Source organism: Rhea pennata, chromosome 8 (assembly GCF_028389875.1).
Source record: "Rhea pennata isolate bPtePen1 chromosome 8, bPtePen1.pri, whole genome shotgun sequence".
In the NCBI taxonomy this organism is placed as follows: Eukaryota; Metazoa; Chordata; class Aves; order Rheiformes; family Rheidae; genus Rhea; species Rhea pennata.
In genome coordinates this window covers 7,269,782-7,285,857 of record NC_084670.1, presented here as the reverse complement: position 1 = coordinate 7,285,857, position 16,076 = coordinate 7,269,782, and the positions used below count along the sequence as shown (strand labels likewise).

At 40.7% G+C, this 16,076-nt stretch overlaps 1 protein-coding gene across 3 annotated transcripts in view; it reads right to left on the bottom strand.

Annotated features, from left to right (window-relative positions):
- The window catches only part of CC2D1B (coiled-coil and C2 domain containing 1B), a 38,833-nt gene extending 23,521 nt beyond the window's left edge, over positions 1 to 15,312 (bottom strand). The window contains exons 1-8 of one of the 3 annotated variants that reach the window (XM_062582173.1): positions 15,152 to 15,312; positions 12,596 to 12,737; positions 5,028 to 5,140; positions 4,062 to 4,181; positions 2,780 to 2,917; positions 1,008 to 1,281; positions 356 to 480; positions 108 to 183 (exon numbers count right to left, since the gene is read on the bottom strand). In XM_062582173.1, coding sequence (XP_062438157.1) covers positions 108 to 183; positions 356 to 480; positions 1,008 to 1,281; positions 2,780 to 2,917; positions 4,062 to 4,181; positions 5,028 to 5,140; positions 12,596 to 12,737; positions 15,152 to 15,217 — 1,054 coding nt within the window. In that variant the 5' untranslated portion in view covers positions 15,218 to 15,312. The remainder of the gene's footprint in view (positions 1 to 107; positions 184 to 355; positions 481 to 1,007; positions 1,282 to 2,779; positions 2,918 to 4,061; positions 4,182 to 5,027; positions 5,141 to 12,595; positions 12,738 to 15,151) is intronic. The other 2 variants (XM_062582171.1, XM_062582172.1) reach the window with 2 other exon arrangements.
- Positions 15,313 to 16,076: the final 764 nt, after the last annotated feature.

The following is a 16,076-nucleotide window of genomic DNA, read 5'->3' as shown; positions in this document are numbered from 1 at the left end:
GACCTAAGTGACCTTTAATTCTGCTTACAGCTTTGCAATCAAATTCAGAATGAGTCCATTACAGCATAGAGAGGCTTCTAAAAGGGTTTCTGCAAGACAAGCCTTACCTCGAGGAGACGGTGGCATATTCTGGAGGTCTATTGGCTGCCCACTGTCCAAAGCTTCCAGGACCACATTAAATTTCTAATGTAGAAAAGTACAACAAAAGATTTATTCTAGTATGTGCAGGACTTGCTAGTTGCCACAATAAACATTTGACACTCAATGAATATATTCTTATTACATGTGTATAGTGCACAGAGCAGCTTAGCATTCAGATTCTTGACAGAGAGGTCTAGATTTTCTGTGTGCGCACCTTGCCTGTCTTCATGTACTCCTTTGCCTTCTCCAGGTCCCCCTGTTGCTTGGCTTTCAGAGCTGCTACTTTATACTCTCTCTGCCTCATAAGTAGTAGTGCCCGAGTACTGCTGTTCTGGAGATCTGTGGAAATGAACACTGCTGAGACTTGCACAAAACAAGGGAGATATATATCCTTCCTTTGTTCACCTATTCAAACTGCTTAGTTCTCTTTTGCTTTGAATCACACATCCTCCTTACAAAAGACACTTTTCTTCCAGTCCCCAGAAGTCTCATCAGACATGACAATCTCACTTCCCAATAAATTGTCTTTTAGTCAAGATATCAAAACCTCTTAAAGCACAGAATCCCACATGCCACATGTTGGAGGAGAAACTGAGGCCAAGTAACACTTAAGTGAAAGATACCAATACACTGCAGGCCAGGAGGGAGTCCCCTGGGAAGCCTTCATTTTGCAGTGATGAGAATCTGAATTCAGAATACCAGGACTCTATTAAAAATATCTGATCCCAAGGCTGACCCAATTTTAAGTATTCAGCTGGGAAGTTCTACATAAGCACAACACAGTGCTTTGCTACACAATCCAAAAATCCAGAAAAATGTAACACTAGAACAGCACTGGAACTGCTTATCTTCTCTGAACATGGTACCTGTTTCCACAGTAGAACTAGAAGCAGCATGACCCTGTTGAGACTCCAATTCCAGATGCTGCTCTGCATCATGGGAGGGCTTCTGCTCACGATCTGTAGCAGACTCCACTCCCTTCTCTGCTGGGACAGTGGCTGAATCTCTTAAGTTTTCTAATTCGGTTCCTGTGGCTTGAGGTACATGAGAAGAACTCTTTCCTGTTGCAACAGGAGGTGGAATTTCTTCCTCGCTAACTTTTTTGCCTTTCTTCATTGCAGCCAGCATGGTTTCTAATGTCTGACAGAGATGGAACAGCAAAGCCAATATGCATGTTCATTAAACATACAGCTGGTGAAAAATCATCACAACTCAAATTCATTCCCTTACTCATGTGCTTTGGGTCAAAACAAAAACTTTCCACCTTTTATCCATCTCAAAACTGAAATGGTAACACACAGAACAGCAACAAAAAAACCTGATCAGGTAGGATCACTACTACTTTTAGTCAGTCATGACACTGTCTGATCTATCAAGCAACAGTGGTAGAGACAGTTCGGACTGACTGCATGTAAGACTGGGGTTCAAACCAGTCCACCAACCCCCACACAACTCTCTTCTCCATGTCTGGAATGACAGACTGGTAATGGAATTAAACTGCAAGATTAAAGTTCACAGTTTCAACTGTGAACTTGAATGAGAACTGTGAATGAATGAGAGAGAACAGCATAGTATTTGCCAGCATGTCCTCTAGCTAATTAAGGAATTGTCAGCTCTGAAGTGAGATGTAGTCTTACACCCTTAACTACATTGCTTAGGCACATGGAAACTCCCTTCCTTGAAAAACAGAGAAAAAGCAGTGACAAAGGCAGCTTTTAGTTCCTGTAGTAGATAAAATAAACATGGTATGCCTATGCCTCTTGCCCTCCAGAAGGTCAGGTGGTTTCATATATCCTTTTCAGGGCTAGCAGACAGTGGACAAACACAAAAATCTCCATCCTCGTGCATTTCCTCCTCCACGTTTGGCCTTACTTGTTCCCTTAGTACTTTAAGGCACTCGGTAGCTGGTCAGACGTTAAATTCATTCCTCTGTGGACGCTGCTGAGCTATAAAGCTTAGCTCAACAACACAGAGCTAGCTGCTAACTGAGATGATGTAGGACAGCATATGAAAGCAAACAGGGAAATAAAGAGACTCCTGTACAGCGGTGATCACCAAGCACTACAAACTAATTGCAAGCACGCCACCTGGCTGCAAAGCAGCAAAGAGGAAAAAACAGCTCCTCAATACAATTTGTAATCAATTCAAATGAGATTCTTCATCAAGGCATTTTCAAGCACAGCCAGCACACCTGAGGAGAAACAGCCTTCCTTCGTCACAAAGGACTGAGTGGAAGGTCAGTATCTGAAGGAAGGCATCAAGAGATGAACTGGCAAGTATATGTGCTAGGAAAAGTCCTATAATATGCTTTTAAGTAACAATGAATGGTCATCACAGGTCAAATACAGACCTAGATGAGCAGGTTTAATATAAGCATTTACCATATCCCCAACTTCTAGGTACCAGTACACATACAACAGAAACAAAGCTGATACGCAGATGAACTTTAAATACATTTTTCACTACGTCAGATCAGTACTAAATACAGTTTTTTAAATTAACTCAAGATAGCATACTAATTGCTGCATTTCTCTCCCCATTTGAACAGATTCACTGTGTCACAGATCTAGAAAGACTCTTAGATTAAAAAAATGGCTTTTCCTCCCCCTCATTCACATACCTGATGAATCCAACTTACCTTAAGGCCTCTTTCATATCGGCGTATTTTGGCACTCTCACCTGACTCCTTTGCATTAGAAATTGCTGTCCTATAGTTAGCAATTCTATTCTCTATTGTCTGTTGTAGTTCACAGGTAACAGCAGTAAGTGAGGTGGTCTTACAATAAAAATAATAGGAAAAAAAAACAAATCAAGAAAACATTTCAAACTGGACAACTTTTCCTACAGCACTGAAAAACAAATGTTCCTCTTCTATACACACTTGCATTAATCAAGAGTGTATGGATGAAATGGTCTCTCTCAAACAGAAGAGCACTTGTACTGCACTAACGGTCCGTGGATCCACCTCTGGGCTTTCTCTCAAAGGCGTAATAGAAAAGAATGGGTGGAGACATTTAGGAAACTCACAGTCACAGGGTAATTGGAACCATGTGGTTAGAGAGTAGGTGAGGGAGAACAGTGAAGTCTCTCAAAGACCACAAAACAGAGGGTGTGAAGAAGTATTTTGGCATGTGGCTCGACTTCCCCTTCCTCCTCCTCTATTTTTTTTTTTTTTTTAAATCATCATGCTAGTTTTCTCTCTTCAGGGGTTTATTATAAGAGCTCTTTCTTTTACCTTTTCCTACAGTTCAGTGACAAAAGCAGCCTAAGCAAACAGTTACCAATAGCTACTTACAAACACTTCACAACTACAGGGACCTTTCAGAGGGGCTACTGAAGTAATTATTGCCATTACCTCTACAGAAATTCCCCAGACCCATTTATTAATGGACACAACGCATGAAGGCACTGGTATCAGTAGCACGTAACAGAAATACAGCAGTAACTGAATAAAGAATACAATTGCATGAGGACTGACAAACGAAGCTGTGAAAGCAAATCCTGCTGAGAAAAATTCCACGCAGCTGCCAAAGATGCTGAGTTATAAGAAGTTTCACCATTTCAGCACATTGCTTAAGATCCAGTGGGGGAAGGTATGAATTCAAGAAGCCTGCTGCAGTCTGAATGCTCACATGTACAATGTGTGACAAGACATGTTTGAATCCAGCTGTTTACATCCTCATCTATGCTAACATTAAAAACCCAGTATCAGAATAATATATATATATATATATAAATCACTGAACTATATCACTACAACATCAGATTCCATAGAGAAGAGTGCAACAACACAGTTTTGCCTTTATTGGAGGATAGGAGCAGCTCTCTATCTTGTTTGTTACCTGCGTATATGCTGCATGATAATAACAGTCAGTCAATTAAAAAAAAAAAAAAATCAGAAATATGCAGCTCTGTCCTACCTGTGGTTGCATTTCAGGTTGCTCATTTTCTGGTTGAACTGCAGATGACTCCATTGCAATTGTTTCATCCTCACAGCTTCCTGTCTCATCTTCTTCCCCAAGGACTTCTTGCAATTCTGCCTAAAAAGTAAAAGTCAACAAAAGGCAACTGTAGTGCATAATTGAGCATGCAATATGAAATAAAGTAAGTTTCTAGCTCCAAAACCTTTGGATAGACCTTGAATCCAAACCAATTCTAAACATCTTATATCCCAGACAATTTCTATGTTCTTTTTTCAGAGGGAGGGGCGAGAAGGTGTGTTTCTTGGTGGGTTCAATTTTTAAGGAACTGCTTCCGCTGGTTCCACTTATAGCCAGAACAGGAAGCCAGATACCACACAAAAGCCAGACTGAAGCTCCAGGATCATTATAGAAGTTTGCGGATAGAGATCTGAAGCTGAAAAAGTTCAGAGAAGTACCTTTACAAAGATCATTCTCATGTCAGCTTTGAAAATTCTGAAAAGCACCCATTAATAAAGGTTGTCAAAAACACTGCTTAACACACCTGGCCTAAGCCTTGCCAGTCAGATCACTCATTAAAATCTTGAAGAAATTACTTAGGATACGTTGCCTCAGGCCAAGGAGTACCCAGAGCAGTAGCAAAATGATCACACACATCACTTTAGGAAAAAATGCTTTACAAGAAGATGCTGGCCTTACTTTATCAGCTGACACAGATGGGATGCCCACTGTTCTTCCACTCCTGTAAGACCCCCACATACATGAGCGTTATCTAGGAAACCCTCTCACTCTGGTCACAGAGGGTCAGATCTTACACAAGAGGCATTCCATCATAGGAATACATAAGACCTTGCAATATTTCAGATTCTCTCTGCAAAGCTAATGAACACTTTTGCTAAAACTGATTCCCTGAAAAAACAAAACCAAAGAAACCCTAGAACTTTTTGCTAATAAAATCATACATACCAATAGATCTGTATCTTTCTCTAGGTCGTCATCCTCTGTTTCTTCCTCATCTTCATTCAGGTCCTTCATACACTCTGCAGCCATCTTTTCAATATGATCCATGGGCAGAGGAGCTGCAAAAAGCAACCAGGAGTCATAAACCCTAAGTAACAGGTATGTGGCCAGCAGATGCAAATTCTAAGGAAACACTACTGACTGGACAAAGGCAGAGACTTCTTGCTTCCCCTTTACCTAATGAACACTCTGTCCCTAAACAAGCAAGCAAGGTCCGAAAAGAGAGTCCCAGGTATGCTTGGCCGAAGTCTATAACAAATTAAACAGTGCCTTCTGCTTCTTCTCTCACTCCAGGTTCTTCCCCCAACTATTCTCTCATACTTCCATCTCAGCCACCTTCTCTCATTTTAATCTATTTTTTTTCCGGTACAATTTCACCTAAAGAGTCACATTTTCCTCTTCTCGCTTTTCTACAGTCCATCCCATTTGTTTCCCTTAGCACAAATATTTGTTCTTCCTCCAAATTAGCAGGGAACTATATAGCAGACTGTTTGAAGGGGGCAGTGAGTACCAGCAATGCATGAGATGAGCGCAAGTCCTAAAGTGCAAGGGATAAAATTGAACCTTGTGAATTTACTTGCAACAGCCTTCATGACAGAGGTAAAATTTTAATTCCAGAAAACTAGTATTTTTCCTCACAAAATTAATGGCTAAAGTGCCCTAAATCTGCAAATTCTTTCCCTAGTACACTTCACCTACAGATCTGCATCAGTAGAGTTCTGCAGAACACAGCCAAAATACACATTGTTAAAATGTGGCAGAAGTCTCCATGTGAGAACAGTATACCAAAATCTCTTTCTGACAGAATGCACATTTTCAACTCTTTCTGTACTGATCTCAGTTAAGGAGACAGGTAGGTTCCTGCTCTGCTACGCCTTTTGTTCAGGTGACATCTGCAACCACGGGCAGGCAGAAGTACATTAAGACTTATTTTTTTGAGCAAGTGTAATGTTGAATACATCCAAATTTCTGTATGTGAAGGATTATTATTTGAATAATGTATGTCTGACTCTCCTAAGAGGAGATCTACATAATAGAAAAATCAACGCGGTTAAGAACTTCTCACATGCCTATCACCAGAGTAGATCCAGAGAACACATTAAAGAAAGAAGCCTGTCTTCCAGGGAGCAGAAAGAACTCAAAACGTGAGCCCGTGAACTTTGATATTGTCAGATTTCGTTTGGTATGGGCAAAGGATTTCACCAGACAAAAAAAATAAAACCACCACTCAAATAATGAAGGCTCAGCTGATCTTCAAAGTAATTCTTCCAACCTGTAAGAAAGGGCAAAGATGTGATATCAGGTAAGTTCAGAGGATTGGTTCCATATGGGAGGTTCTGTTTACTAAGAGCCACTGCAAGAAAGACAACTTTTCTCAAAAGATAGATTCCCTCTACCAGCTGTCTAAAACTGCAACAATCTGACTGATAAAAAACGCAAAACTGTAAAAAAATGGGGAAATGTCTAATCTCCATGTTTCATTTTGAAGATCTTAGGTGAAACTAGGTAAATGAGGGTACATTCATGGATAAAAGACCAGGGAAGCGAACGCTGGGAAAAACAAAATACTAATGTGACTGAAAGGGATAGGCAAGGCAGGCAAGAAGGCAAGGAAAAGGACTGTATCTAATAATCTAGCTCAGAAACTGGATGCCAGGGAGAAATAACTTCTGTTCATTAATACGAGGAGCTTGAATTGCTAAATCATAAGCACCATGACTGACTAGCAGGTGTGGTAAAATACAACACTGCACTGAAAACATAGGTGCAAAAGAAAGATATTGGGGTAGGTTTGCACAGTAATGACATTTAAGACTGAGGGGAAAAGACAAGTTAATGATGGATGAAACAAGCAGATCAGGGAAAAAGCGCTAGAAGTTACCTCAAGCTCTTAGGCTGATTTAAGATACAGATAATTATCTCTATGATATTATTTAGCAAAATAACCTAATAGCTTTTATGGAAGACTTAAATTCCCCAGAGGAAGAAAATGGAGAATACTGGCTATACTTGGATGTTGTGTCAAAACATGTTGTTGTCTCAACAAACAAATCAGTGAAACAAGAGATGCATGCTCAGACTGGTCCTGGTAAGTAGTGATGATATCGTAGAGGGATAAATCAAGAACTGCTAAGAAATCAAGGAAACTAGACTTAAAAATCTGAAGCCAAATGTAAAAGTGTTTTAGGCTACGAAGGAATAAGTGGCCCTGCTGTCAGGAAGACATGAGATAAATTCCCCAAATAACAGAACATTCTGTCTTTATTTTCAATTGGATTAATGGGAGATTACACAAACAACCGTGTGAAAGTGCAAGCTACCCCATCCAGAAGTATGAACAACCTTAATTTGAGCATGCTTAGGATGAGATGGTAACAACTATTTTTATCTCAAATTATTTAATAATTGGCAAAAAAGATTTCTAAATCAATTCAGAGCTACCATATGACTGGGAAAAACATCAGTACCTACATTTAAGAGAAGATGAAGAAAAACTATTAAGGCAACTCCGGGTTTGTCACCGCATGTGGTTTCAGAACAGTTCTTGAAAGAGAAAGAACACACAAAGATTGAGGAGGAAGAGGATATTATAGAACACTCATGTACAAAAATATACACTTCAGAACAAAGTACAAAACCTTCTGCTATACACCAGAACTTACCAGCTGAAAATTAGAGAAATACCTGACTGCACTAGGCAACTATGGGCTCACTGAACAAAAATAGCCGGAAAAAAAAAAACAACCCTTGCACACATTAGTCAATATACCTTCAGCAGAAAAGTATTAATATCACTGCATAAGGCCTTGATGAAGCTTCATCTGTAACACTATATACAGTTCTGATTCTCCATAGGTATTCTTGAGAAGATTAAATTTAATTACAGTTAATATACTTAAAACTGCTAGGAAAAAGAAAAAAAAAAACCTATTTTATGGAGACAAAACTAAGCAGCTTTGTATGTTTCCTTTTTAAAAAGTACATTAAGGTATTAGGCACTAGAGAAGATTAACCATTTAAGATAAAAATCAATGGTGACACAAGAACAAATAAGTTAAAAGTACTCTGGCTCCCAATGATTTGCACACAGATAGGAATGAGTTAGTTATTTTGGAAGTAAATGCAGCTTTAACAGGTACGCAAGATGCAGACACATACTGTCAAATATCTTAGCACACCTGCTTGTAAAACTTCTGTTAACATTTTCTTTTGAATCTAAAAAAATACTGTTATTGTTCATATTACAACAGTGCATATAGCCATAAATTAGAACAAATATTGAAGCAGTTACTGTAAACTGTGCCCAGCCCAAAAAGTTCCCAATCTAACCAGCACAACTAGCTAAATCAGTGGAGTTTTGTATAGTGTCTGCATTGCACTTGGAACTTCAACACCTCATCTACTTTCTCAGTCTACAACAAAAGCACAAGAGTATTTTCTCTCTCTCTCCTCCTCCCTGGTTAAACATATTTATGCTTCGAAACTGTTAACACATGTCCAGCCTAGAAACATATTGAACAAAACAAGCTATAAACCAACCTATGAGTCATTAATAGGACAAGAGAAGAGGAACAGCAAGAAGCAGGAAGACAAGAGACTCTTTCCACCCAGAGAAACCGCTTGCTTTACACATCAAGCACTACTTCAAGTCACACTTGAGATTCAAAGATAAAATGTTCCAAATCAAGACAACAAATTCTTCCTTAGGGAAAGAATTTCCTCTTCAACCCAAGGAAGCAGCAGAACTCTGGCACAAAGATCTCCTGCACAAATCAGTAAGAGTGCTGTTTCTTCTACCTCTATAAACATATTTCTGCATTTGCTCAGAGAATGAGGTGGTGATATGGAAAATTTCCATTTTCTTGCACCTCTTTCTTGGCTACCTCATCCTGCAATTCCTCTTGAAGCTTCTAGACTTTGCCCAGAAAACTCTACCTAACTCCTGCTGCAGAGTGCAATTACTCCAACCCCACACTTATCTCAGGCTCCAGCTGACCACAAATAACTGACAGCACCCAGAGCTGACCAGGAAGAACCAGGTGATACTAGTTGCAACTGATGAGGCAAGAAATGGGCATGAGATCAGCAAAAAGGGGTATCTTTTCCCTAACGTGGCACAAGATCAGCAAAAACTACTACTCCACACCTACTTCTCCGCACCAAATACTGTATGACCAAACAGTATGAGTCAAACTCTGTGTCCATAAGCAGCGCTGAAGCCTAGAGCCCACTGAGCCTTCCTGCACAGCAGCAGGCCGCACAGCAGACTCTCCCATTGAGTTGGGATGCCTCTCAAGGTACCTCCTCAAGGTTGAGAGATTCCTTACCTATGACTGATCCTCGGTAAGTGACTAATAGCGTGCTGAAATTTTGCAAACTTTGCTAAATTGCATCTCGGACTGACTGCACACATAATCCTTTAGAAACAAACTGTTGACCAAGTCTGGAACTAAGACTGGATCCAGCTGCACCTAGACTTCTCCGAGGAGGAGTATGGAAAGCAGAGGCGCCCACTCTGAACCTCACGGCTCAACGGGAGGGTCTCTGACGATTTCATCTCACCCTGTCATCTATGCAGTAAACAACCAAGTGCACCTTACCACTGAATCTTGTTAAATCACTGTCTTATTTACCATTGAACTTTGTTAAATCACTGTCTTATATCAATAAGACATATTGCTGCTTCTCTCTTACGAGTAAAGCGCATCACTTATCTGCGACAACACCTTCTTAATGACTTTTCATTTCTACCTTATGCCATGCCTAACCACGACTTCTTTAACTCTTGTATCCACTTCCCCACACAATCCGAAAGAAGGGGTTATTTGCATACTTGCACACAAGTCCCAGCCGTCCATGGAAGTACTGTATTTCCCTACACAGATGTGACTGACACATCAGTATCAGTAAAACCTGAATACAATCCAGATTTTTAGGGTACAGTTTTAGAGTTGATTTAAACAGATCCAAAATGTATCCCATCCTTCCACTGCATTTGCTGGGCCTGCTGAAAATTACCCTAGGAACAATTTTTCTCATTTGTGTGATCTGATTTACTCTATCACTGTATGTTCACTAGTGTTGACAAAAGAGTGGCAAAAACGCCTGACAAGGATCACTTGTTTCAGCAGCAGCATAATAATTTAACCTCTAACCACATCTTTCAATTTAAATATGGAAGGACTTCAGCGCTTCAGCACTACATCAAACATGCTGCTCACGTATTTGACCCATAAAAAAAATCTGCAATGAGGAGAGCCAGCCACATCCAAAGGCAAACTGGCCTTACTTCTAGCGCCAGAATGTCCCTTGGGTACAGGAGGTTTTCCTTACCTGAAGCCCCACTAAAGAGGGAAAAGACAAGCAAGCTTCCTTGGAGGGTGGCTTTAGCTCTAATCCAGTATGGCAAGTTGTGGCTAAAATTTTAAATACCAGGGTGGGTAACCAATTGCCATTTAGCGCTCACAGAGCTCACAGAGCCTGCATTCTCAAAGTGCAGGGAGAGATGACATTTTTTCCCCACCCACAGCCCTAAAATACAAACCTGGGAGTCAATAACTGCACCTGATGCTCAATCCAGAAGTGAGCACCAGTACATATTGTGCTGGGTTTCTTTTCTCTTTTCTTCTCCAGACCCTGGACCTGTTTCTCCCTTGTACTTACTATACCCTCCTCCTTTACAGGCACTAGGCTGCATCCTGCCCCCTCAATGCACCACGTCTCCATCAACATACTGCTGCAGCAGGTGTCATCACCCTCTAGTGCCAGCTGGGCATTCCTGTATCCTCTGCTAACTTCTGGCCTAACTGCCTCCAAGGCTACTGGGAGAAATACTTGTACATTATTTTAGAAAAACAGTTGTATAAGCCCTATCACATACCTTCAGAGAGCATAGCTAATATTAACTTTCCACTCACACTCTCTGTGAAGTTTCATTTCCTTCTTATGAACAAAAACACTGAAAAAACACATTAAATGACATAATCAGGGCCAAAGGAAGTCTGTATTTGAGAAGTGACAACGATTCAAAAGCTCCTGACACCCAGATTCATCCTCTGGGAGGAGAATGCTAGACTGGGTTTCTACTGAGATTCTCTTGTAAGAATCAAGACTCAGTGCTACTGAAAGTGAGTACTTGTAGATTCGGCAATATGAACATCACTTCAGTTACTATACACTGGTTTAGATTACCCTTTTCAGAGCAGGCTATTTCCAGAACTTCTGAAAAAGACTATTATTCTAAACTTTTAAAAAATAAAATTGCTATGAATAACTACACAGGAAAATATAATTGCAGCAACCAATTATAGTGAGTTAAGAGCATCCAAAAGCTGAAGAAATATACATCTCCAACGATTTTAAAGACTAAAAAGCTACTGTGCTTATTAGTATTAAGGGGTTACTACAATCTTGAAATCTGGAGAGTGGAAATGGTTCAGAATTTAGTTTAAGATACAAACACCTATGCTGACTCTTACCAAACATAGGGTTTTAACACTTCTCAGTCACTTTTCCTGAATATTTAGAAAATCATCACTCCCTCACTGCTGTGCATGAAAATCTCTTCCAACATGATAGGTAAATTACTGCAGAACTAAAAACAAAATTGCAGTTGCACTAACACTTTTTCCAGCATCTGTCCTTATATCTGTAGCATGAGTGGATCCCATTTTCCTTTTCCCATCTCAATCACTTGCTCCCATCCCTCCCTTGTAGCCACAGCAGTGTTCAGGAAGCCTAGCAGAAAACCAGATCGAGGAACTGACTTAGCCAAAACCTTGCCCAGCAACAGAAGCTTGTTTTCGTGGCTCAGTCTTCAGAACCAGTTTACCCTGCAGCTCTATAAATGTGTTTACAAGTTTTGAGGAAGAGTATACTCATTAATAAACTGCCGTTCTCAGCAGCAGCCTGGACCTGTACTGGATTAGAACAATCCTGTAAAACAGTGTTTGCGTGCAAACACTATCGGACAAAATTCACAGACTCCTAAATATCAAGAACATCAATGATCCATTCTAAGAGGTACTCTGATCTACATAATACAAGCCACAGAACGTCTCCCAGAAACTACACCAAATCTACAATTTCCCTTTTAAAGTGGTATTCAATCTTCATTAAAGACTTGAAATAACTAAAAATCTAACACTAATTCAGTAAATTAACTCTTTAAACAAAACAAAACTAACAAACAAACAACCCAAAACAAACACTTTCCATTCTGAAGTTATCAAGCTCCTACTACAGCTTGTTATGATTTCATATGCTAAATTAACAAGGCTTCTAGCTGTCAAATATCTTCTTCCTATTTATGTCTACAAGAGCACAGACAAATAACTCCTACCATTTTTGTGGAGCAGCAACTTCATCTTTCAAAGTAAAGGAAACACATTTATTGCAATTTCAGCCTCCATCAGTAATGAAAAGCATTTTAGAGAAATGAGTTATTTATAAATAGGTGTCTTCAGTAAATTATTCAGGTCTTTACTCACTAAAATCCAGAGACTTTAACTTACTTTTCCCTTTTGGTTTTGCTTTCCCTTCTGTCGCCTTCACTCCAGTGATAGCAGCAAGCTCTGCTTCTAGGTCCCCATCATCACCACCTTCCTCTGCACCCAGCAGCATCTCTTCAGGATTGAAATCTACAAACAGCCCCAGCTGCAGCCAAGGGAAAAAACATTGAGATGAGAACTGAGGTGATGCTTAAAAACATCACACTGCACTTACGCATCATCCATAAATGGGTTATTCAAAAATGTCCATGTATTCTGGATTCTATTCATTTTTAAACCGCACTACCACACCATTTCTATTACCAAAACAATGTACACAAGCCATCTATAACTGAAATGATGTACATAACTCTGTTAGGAAGCAATTAATACTCCCTCTAAGACTGTACACAATCAACTCAATCTCTTCAAACCAAGCCTACCTAGTAAATAAAAAGATAAAATAAAAGTCATATCAGTTATACTGATCCTCAATAAGCAGATTTCATCATGGAAGTTCAAGGCAGTTGCTGCGACAGTTGAGCTATAAAATATCTGATCAACATTCATATGATACAGATCTGACACACATACACTGCATAGATTTCACCTTCATTTCGTGGAAAAAGTTACATTTACCTATACAGAACTGTTTTGTATTTCTTACTACTTCAGCCTGTAGATCATAAACACAAGGAAAAGCACTTCATACATGGAAATATGTCCATTACAAACCCAGCAATGTCTACAGGAGAGCAGAGAAAACAATCAACTGCTTGGAACAGATCATCACTATAGCTAAATGACAGCATCTCAGGGGAAAAATACTAATTACACTAATCAGATTTTGAAAAAAAATAGAGGGGGTAACCACTCTACTGTTGCAAAATATGCTAAGCAACATAAAGATCAGAGAAATCTCTAGGGTCTTAATCTAAAAGACAGTTTTAGATGTCGCTTTGCTGATATTTTTATAGCGCTACTTAAGATACTAACTTCTCCAGAAATAATAGTATTCTTTATTCTGAATCTTTTTATAATTATGAATTAACTGAATTCCATTCATCCTGTGAATTAAGTAGAGAAGCTTTCCTCAGACTTTTTCAAAGCACAAATCCCTGTTGGCTTACTGGTCTTCACATGGCCAAGGAGGCAGCAGATCAGTTCTTCTGAAGTAGAGAAATAAAAATTAGTTATCGTTAACAAGGGTTAACAATCGCTCCCTGTCTTGTAGGGTCTGAAGTGCTGCCATAAGCTGAAGTTGGCCGTTAGTTTATCAATGAATGCAAATTAGTGATAATTTTTTCGTTTTTTTTTTTTTAATCCCTCACTCTGCACGAACAGAAGTACTGCTGGGTAATGTCTTGAAGTTTTTGTGACCCTCTTTGAACCTTCTAGAATCCCAAAGAAGAACATGAAACAGGTCAGAAACACTGATCTCAAGCATCAGGAAGGAGTATTCAAAACCAGCAACTATTTGTTTACTAGTCCTGACCCTGCCCTTGACATCATGAAAGGTGCTGGGCAGATCAGTTAGCAACGCTATGCCCTCTTCCTCTTCTGTAAAACAAAACACGTTTGCAGACTTGGGCAAAATGGAAAGGAGGTCAGGACAAGACTTAATTAGCAAATATTTATAATTATGATCTAAAGATGCAAAGTTCTATGCAACAGGCACCTTTTATAAACGTGCAAACTGAATCAGGAGTCTATGTGATCTACCCCTTGCTACACTGCAAGTGACACGTGAAGTCAGAAACAGAATCCAGCACTTCTAGCTCTAAGTCCCTCAATCTGTTCAGTAAGACACATTCCATCGAAATCAACAGCATTAAAGTCAAATGCTTAATATAATGGGAAAAAATGTTACAAATAATTTACAGTAGATATACTACATAGCTTAAATAAACTCAAAACAGGGTTGTCACTTTGCATTAAAGGTATTTCTATCTTTGACAATCTCACGTGACATCCTGTACCTGCCAACCACAACTGAAGTGTGTTTCTCTCCTCCTTGCTTCTGAAACTACATACAGAGGTACACAAGACACATATAAACTCACTACCCAGGAATAAACCACAGCTACAAGAGAGGTCCACCAGTTTATTACAAGAAAAATGACTATATGGAAAATAGAGGGAACTCGAACTTAACTGCCTCTGGTCTTGCTCTCTTTATTTTCCTCCCATATGTAACCCTGAGTTTGTCACTGGCTGTTCTGATCTTAAGTTATTTTTATAATCTTGGAAAATGTAAGAAGAAACTTCAATACAGTTATTAAAGCTATTATTAAATCTCAATATAGCTGAAGTAGAAATCTACTAGCATGAGTCATGAGTGCTCACGCAAAGATCACGCTGTCACAACACCGTCTTCCCTGCAAGACCTCCGCTCCTGCCTGTCAGGTAGTTAGTTAAAGAGAAATGCACAAAAGCAGCAAGCGGAAAAACCCGACGATTCAAATTTAATTCTTTTCACGGTCCTGCAAGATCTTACTAACGCGAGGGAAGCCCCAGCAGCAGGCCAGGAGCGGCAGAAGGTCTGAAGCGGGCCGCGCTAGGAGCGGGAGCTCTCCTTACCTGCTTGGCAACCGCGGCTCCCCGGCCCTTCGCCTGCGGGCTTTTCTTGGGCCTCCTGCCGAGCATGGCGCTCCAGCAGCCCCGGGGACCGCGGCGCGCCCCCGCTCCCCTCGCCGCAAGGAGGAGCCGGCGGAGGCGACGCGCTGAGCGCCCGGTGAGCGCCGCCGCCGCCCGGCTCGGCTCGGCTCGCTGCCGCCGCCCGCGCACCGGCACCGCCGCTCCCGCCCGCCCGCGCGGCCCGCTACCGCCTCGGCCGCGGCTCCGCGCCTGCGCCGAGGGGCGGCGGGGGCGGGGCCGCGCGGCGGCGGGGCGGGGCCCGGCGGGCCGGGGGCGGGGCGCCAGCGGGCCGGGGGGCGGGGCGCCAGCCCGGGCGCGCGTAGCGAAGAGCGGCAGCAGGGGATTTCAAACTGCCCATTTCTAACTAACCCCCACCCTTTGGAAAAATCGGCTTTCATCACAGAACCGTTTAACAGCCTGCAGCAGCTGAGGCAATTCTTTGAAGCTCTCCTCAGGAACAGCTATGCTCCAAAAAAAAAAAAAAAAAAAAATTGTCATTTGAGTAATCAGCTTTATGCTGGCATTTTTCCTTTGCTGGTAGCAAAGAATCTCCTTCCCCCTCAGCCTTTCTTGCTAAGTGAAAGTTCTGTTTCATTAGATGACTAATGGAGGTTTGAGCAAGCTTTAATCACATCTTTTATATTCAACAAAAGTCAACAAGAGAAAGCTACGTAAGTGCAATGCCACAAAGACATTGCTAGTCTTGACGATTTTTAGTACTAGTCAGTATTAATGCAAGTAACTTCAGTTCACACATCTTATTTGAAAGAAGAAGACATGTTAACTATAACCTAAACATTTCTTAAAATACTGTTTCAAATATTTAAAATGCCCTGAAACAAGTTCTTTATTATACAAAAAGTGCTTT